General features: G+C 44.6%; 1 protein-coding gene across 1 annotated transcript; it reads right to left on the bottom strand.

Moving 5' to 3' along the window:
• Window positions 1-639: 639 nt before the first annotated feature.
• Window positions 640-6,776, bottom strand: LOC125239069. The gene is made up of 2 exons (XM_048146541.1): window positions 1,799-6,776; window positions 640-698 (listed from the first exon to the last, which is right to left on the bottom strand). The coding sequence occupies exons 1-2, from the start codon at window positions 6,774-6,776 to the stop codon at window positions 640-642; spliced, it is 5,037 nt and encodes a 1,678-aa protein (XP_048002498.1).
• Window positions 6,777-7,089: the final 313 nt, after the last annotated feature.

Genomic DNA, 7,089 nt, shown 5'->3' with positions numbered 1-7,089 from the left:
GTCCCGTCTTCATACAGCAGACTTTACATAATATCCCATAATTTAGTTTGCTATAGGCACACATTTCCTACACCGCAGCGTAGGGTCAGCAAGTTAACAAGGAGTCTGCAACAGACGGCTGTTGACGCACGAACGGCTTGCGGTAATAGGAAGTTTTATACCGGGGTACGGTCGGCAAATAAAGTGGTTTTGTTACATAAAATGTATAGGTCATTTTCAAAAGAGAGTATCTAGCTAAATTGTGTGAAAATAAATTACTACTTATTATTTTATTTCAGTTATACTTATATTTAGGTTGTTTTATTTAAGCAAGCTCATGTATTCGTAATGATACCTATAGTTTTTAGCATCTAAAAAATATACGTTTTCGTGTTTGCAAAGAAACATCAATCATGAAGAGATAACGACTAATTCAATAAAAAATGCGCGCTTTATGCTCAAATGATGAAATATAAACTTCTCAAGAAATACTTAACTTCAGTTTTTGGAATTGACGTGAAAGGGTTTGCTCTTTTTCTCAATGGGATGCTGACGTGGGCTACGTCGACTGCTTACATTTAATCTGGCTTTATGCTTCTATACTTTTTGCGTTATTTTTCGTAATAACATCAACTAGAATTCTCAAACAACAGTTTTGCGTTAGGACTTGATGATGATGATGCTGTCATGGCCGATTTCGGCCACAGCGACTGCGTGTTCTGGAACAGACAATTTCAAGAAAGAGAGTGTTGCTGTTCCACTCTCTGGTGTGCCTTTACGTGGCTCGCGTACCCTATCTTATGGCTAAATTTTCGAGCACATTTTGGGCACGTCAGCTAGGACTTATGAACAATATGAACTGAATTTTTATGAAACCTCATTGCTAACAACGTTTATTAAGTATATCTTTACCAGAGCGCCCAACTTCCGCATAGATATTGACCCTTATCTAGATTGTCGTTCTCAATAATTGTTGAAGGACCTGCGGATACGAAGTTCCTAACGAACTATTGTAATAAAATAAAACAAAACGGAAAATAAAATTATGGAGATTGATGGGGAGCCAAACTCACCGATGTTGTCGTCTCGAGAGTTTATCGGGTGGCCACCCTTGCAAAGCTTGGTTCTCTCTTTCCTTGCACTGCACACTCGCGAATCGTTCTATTATAATATAATTAATTAATAACTTAATTCGTTGCGGATATTTTTATTCACCATTGACAACGACTTTTAGCGGATTGACACTTGACGTATTTTTATATTTTTTAAGAAGTTTGGCAAAGAGGCGGGTGACATGACAATTAAAAATGAGGTTGAACCTATCATAAGGAAGAGCGAGCGGGATGGACGATATGAATGATAATGAATGAAAAGGGCGCGAACATTTCTCCCCGGCTTTAAAGGGTTCCTTTAAAGGAAAGAAGTACTAAATAAAATAAATAAATAATGACCCTTTTCTTCGAGTAAAATAATAGCGAAAAAAATAATATTATTCTAACATAATACCCATTCCATTACTGGTTAGGCAAAGGACACAACCGCACGACAGGACGGACGAAACTTCCTTTACTTGTCCTGACAGTAACAACGCGGGTTGAGCCGTCCTTTGAAGGATGCACTGCGTCTACAACACCCAATGGCCATGAGAATGGCGGCGCATTATCTACTTTAATGACGACTACTGTGCCAATTGCGATGGGAACTGATGGCGTTGTCCATTTAGCTCGAGATTGCAACTGATGCAGATACTCTGCTCGCCATCGTTGCCAGAAAGACTGCACTATCCTATCTAGGAGGGCATGTCGTTCACGTAAGTTACCTGACTCGACCAATGGAGTAGGTAACGACAACAGTGGAGCAGTATGGACAAAATGAGCAGGAGTAAGAGCTGATGGCTCAGCGGGGTCACTGCTCAAGGCTGTTAGGGGCCGGGAATTAACGAGCGCTTCTATCTGAGCAAGCGTCGTTAGAAGTTCTTCGTACGTCAGTATTTGCGTACCGATCACCTTGAAAAGGTGATTTTTTACTATTTTCACCATAGACTCCCATGCGCCTCCAAAATGAGCAGAAGCAGGAGGGATGAACTTCCAATCAATGCGGTTCTCCGCTAGTTCCATCTCTATAAGTGGACGATGAGCATCCAAGAACTTGTAGAGGTCACGCATATAAGAATTGGCGCCAACGAAATTGGTTCCATTGTCCGAATACATGCATTGGACGGGACCACGGCGTGCCAAAAAGCGCTTTAATGCAGCCATGAAGTTGGCGGTACTCAATTCCGTCGCTATCTCAATGTGAAGACAGCGCGTAGTGAGGCAAGTGAAAATACATAACCAAGCCTTGCGACTCTTCACTCCTCTGCCACGAGTAGGCGTATATTGCAAAGGGCCTGCATAATCACACCCTGTATGCGTAAACGGTTTATCCACTTGATTCACGCGACAGCCCGGTAAGTCTGCCATGAGCGGAAAAGACGATTGTGGATTCGCTCTGAAACAAGTGTTGCATTTGGCAATGCGGTCGCGAATGACACGACGAGCCGACAGAATCCAATACTGAAGCCTAAGTATAGTCATCATTGACTCGGGACCAGCATGCAAATGCTTTCTGTGAACGTAGTCAACGATCATATTGACTACATGATCACGTCGCGGGAGCACAATTGGGTGCTTCTGAGAATACTGCAAGTCTGTATTTGTCAACCTGCCTCCAACACGAATTAGACCGTCTTTGTCTAAGAACGGTTTGAGCTTTTGTAAAGCAGGTGAGCAATATTTCTTGCTCTTAATTTTCTCAATATCGTCACAAAAATGTTCGTTTTGCAACGATGAGAGAATTTTGCCTTCAGCAAACTCTAAGTCGGATCGGGTAAGGGCCGTGGGGAGCGGTTTCGGATTAAGGATGCGGTACACGTATACGACGATGCGCAGTAATCGAGACCACGACGATATCCGCTGCGCGAGGGAATAAAGTGGTGACTCTGACACATCCGTAGTAGTAGCGTGTGCAAGAGGCTTAAGCTCCGGCACTTCTCCGATGGACTCTCGATCGAGCTCCCTTAAAGGCCATTCTGATGGATGCTTGGATGCCCAAGCCGGTCCTGTAAACCACAAAGGATGATCCACAAGCTTAGCAGGCGTCAGGCCACGCGACAAGCAATCCGCGGGATTTTCTAAGCCCGCCACATGATGGAAGCAGCTGGCCGGTACAGCTTCAATTATCTTAACAACGCGATTGGCAACGAATGTTTGCCAGCGGTGTGGTGATGACTGAATCCAGCAGAGCGCAACTTTCGAGTCAGTAAAGGCGTAGATCTCGTTAATGTTGTAACGGGGCTCGAAATTATCTTGCACCTTCCGCATGAGCTTTGCCAGGAGGACAGCAGCACACAGCTCTAATCTCGCTACAGAGACTGTCTTCAAGGGAGAGACCTTCGACTTGGAACACACCAATCGAACTGTCACTTCATTCCCGTTTATGACCTGAAGATAAACTACACCTCCATATGCCCGCTCGGAAGCATCACCGAAGCCTAAGAGGTTTATAGTACAACCTTGTACTACCCCGAGATGACGCGGTATATGAATTTCATTCAATTTTGGCAACTCAGAACAAAATCGTTCCCATAAATTTACAATATGGGTCGGGGGAGTCTCATCCCAGTCGCATTTGATCAACCAAAGCTCCTGTATGAGGAGTTTTGCGTAAAGGACAACTGGAGCTACTAAGCCGACGTTATCCCATAGGCGAGCCACTGCAGACAAGATTGTCCTTTTAGTGCACGTTGGATCTGGCTCTGTCACCTTGAAATGGAAATAATCGCCAGATTTATTCCAACACAAGCCAAGGACCTTTTGCGAGACTCCTGGGTCTATTTCCAAGTCTACGGAAGCCCTATGAGAAGCAGGTATCTCACGTAGCACGGTCTCTGAGTTGCAGGTCCATTTGACAAGATCAAATTGACCGCATTTGAATAGGTCAATAAGCTCCTTAGCCGCAGCGATAGCAACAGATTCATCCTGCTGTTGCGAATCATCTGACATAATGCTGAAGCATACGTCATCCATGTATGTGCAGGACGATGCGATCGCTGTTGCCATTGGAAACTTATGTCCGTCGTCTGCAATCAGCTGGCGAACGACGCGGAGCGCGTGATATGGGCTCGACTTCATACCAAAACACACACGGTTAAATTCGTATGTCGAAATGGGATCTGCCGGGCGGAATCTATATAAGATTCGTTGAAACTGGCGGTCCGATTCGCGAACACCAATCTGTAAAAACATTTGGCGACAATCGGCTGAAAGCGCTATTTTGAATAAGCGAAAGTTCAAGAGGATTGAAAATAAATCCCCTTGAAGATTGGGCCCTGAGTGCAAGACATCATTCAGCGACAGGCCTGTAGTTGTCTTGCTACTCGAGTCCAGGACCATACGAACTTTGGTAGTGGTCTTATCCTCACGCACGACAGCATGATGAGGAATTATGTATGCGAGGGCTGAAGAGGTGTTCGCGTTGAGAGAGTTAGTCACGTCCGATATATAACCCTTACTGACGTATTCACGAATTATATCGTCATAGGCGGCACGTAACACACTCGATGACTCTAGCTTCCTTTCAAGACAAAGAAAGCGCCTCTTAGCAGCCGAATGCGACTCTCCGAGCTTGAACACGTCATCTCGGAAAGGCAATGCCACAGTATATCTACCACTAGCGTCGCGCGTAGTGGTGGCGCGGAAATATTCCTCGCATTCAAAGTCATCCTGGCTTTGAGCGGGCGGAGCGGATACTTCCTCAAGTTCCCAGAACTTTTTGAGGAGGTGGTCCATGGAATCCACGGAAGTACAACAAGCTGAAGTATATTTACGCGGTGGCTGTAAAGCAGGCACCGAACCCATTAAAATATACCCCAGTACCGTCTGTATAGCTGGTGGCATATAGTCCACTTCGCTTTTGACGATGTGCGGCAGCAGCAAATGTGGAAATATAGTTGCACCCACCAGTACATCAATGGCGACGGGCGTATCCAACGTGTCGTCAGCTAGAGGGAGACCATGAACATGTGTCAGTGCTGACATGTCCACGGGCACTGACGGCAGGTCGTCGGTGATGCGATCGACCACCAAACTCGAAACGTCGAAGTTGACATTATCGTCGAATCGCGAAAATACTTTTACGTTTGCGTTCCCTTTAACAATTTTCTTGGTTTTTCCAATGCCAAATACAGAGCTTGGTTTCCTATCAAAAGTTAAACCTAAGCGCCTACAACATTCTTCAGTAATGAAGTTACTTTGGGACGCGGTGTCAAGCAGACATTTGATAACCTGCGTTTCACCCTTACTGTCGCGAACGATGACCTTTGCGGTGGACAGCAAAACCGTGTCACACGAAGATGCTGAGTCTTGATTTGACATTTTATTGTTAGAGGCAGCAAGTGCTTGCGTCACGATAGACGTGTTACAGGACGTGCCTTCCGGCGGCGAGGATGTTTTAATAGCTGCGTTGCTCGTAGATGCATTTGACTCATCAGAGGTCGTAGCTTTTTCATCCTTGTTCTTGTCAAAATGCAACAGAGTATGATGCTTTTGATGACAAACTCGACACTTCACCTCGGAATTGCACTCGCGGGTGCGGTGTTTAATGCTTAAGCAGTTAATACATGCTTTAAGCTCTTTAGCGCGTTTGAAGCGATCAGAAGACGTTAAGTCGTTGAAAGAAGGACATTTGAATAAATGTTCATGGACAATATTGTCACAAATACATTTAGTAGTGCTCGCGCAAGCAACGTAGCTTTGTAGTTTAGGTGCGGCACTACGCGGTTGAATCGACTTAACACCTTTTTCGCGCGATGGATTTACGGCGGCGGAGACGGCGGTACATGGTTGCGAGTTTTGATAAATCCTAAACTGACTTTTCATGAAATCTGACAGATCGCGAAATGTAGGCAACTTCGTATTTCGATGCAGCATCTCAAATGCTCGAAGAGTTTCCTGGTCTAACTTCTTTAAAGCTATATGCATAAGCATAAAATCGCTTAAATCATCCAGCTTAAGCGATTTAAGCGCATTCGCAGCTGTCACAAACTTATCAATGAATGTCTGGAAGTTAGACGAGGAAGCGGGACCATTAATCTTCAAATTGAGCATTTGATCCATGTAAGTCGAGGCAAGAGTGCGCTTATCTTGAAATCTGTCAAGTAGACTATCTAGAATAAGCTGATAATTGTCAGCGCTCGGAGTTATGCCTGCAAAGACGGCTTGAGCTTTTGGTGACAATTTCCCAATTAAATAAAACAGCTTCTCCTCGTCGGTAAGTGACAGATTGTCGTGCACTCTCGATTTAAAACTAGCGTAGAACAGCGGCCAGTTACGTATGTCTCCATCAAACGCTACCAGTTCCATCGTTGGCAAAGAAGGTCTAGCTCTCTCCACCGATAAAGGCGACGAAGAGGCCGGCGGTGCGGCTGGTTGCAGTCGCTTGACCACTCTCCTGATGCGGCAGTACAAATCTTCAAAGGCTATGAGCGGCTGATAATTAGGGACAGCAGCTGTCTTAGTCCTCAGTAGCGTGCGGTTGTACTCATTTACCACCTCTTTGAACTCCGTCCGAAGTTCGTCGATAGTGTCAGCAGCGTCAAGAAAACTTTCGCGACTCACTGCATCTGTATCGGCAACTAGCGACTTTTTATAAATACCCTGGACGAGTTCAAAGAAGACGTTGCGTTTTGCTTCAAGCATTGACAACTCGTCTTCATAACACCAGCTGTCAACGCTTTCGGCTTTTGTTTCTTTTGCCATTTTGCAGGAGACGGGTTAAATATGCGGTAAATCAATTTATGTTCCTATGAAAGGATAAACTCTTATAAACGTATACCTAAATTGCGGGTGCGGTTAAGAATATATATTTAGGTAAATAATTTATAAGGGCGGAGCGACGAATAAAGTAATATACGTATAAATAAATACCTAAACTGCGGGAGCGAGTAATTAGGAATAATTTAGGTAATATTTATACGGGCGGTGCGGGAGGAGAACGATTCGCAATGAATGTATGAGGAGAAATTAGGGGAAGAGAATCCGGTTCGAAGGACCAGAAATGTTGAAGGACCTG

The sequence above is a fragment of the Leguminivora glycinivorella genome, chromosome 2 (genome assembly GCF_023078275.1).
Source record: "Leguminivora glycinivorella isolate SPB_JAAS2020 chromosome 2, LegGlyc_1.1, whole genome shotgun sequence".
Classification (NCBI taxonomy): Eukaryota; Metazoa; Arthropoda; class Insecta; order Lepidoptera; family Tortricidae; genus Leguminivora; species Leguminivora glycinivorella.
The sequence above is the reverse complement of the archived record's forward strand: the minus strand, read 5'-3'. Positions and strand labels throughout refer to the sequence as shown.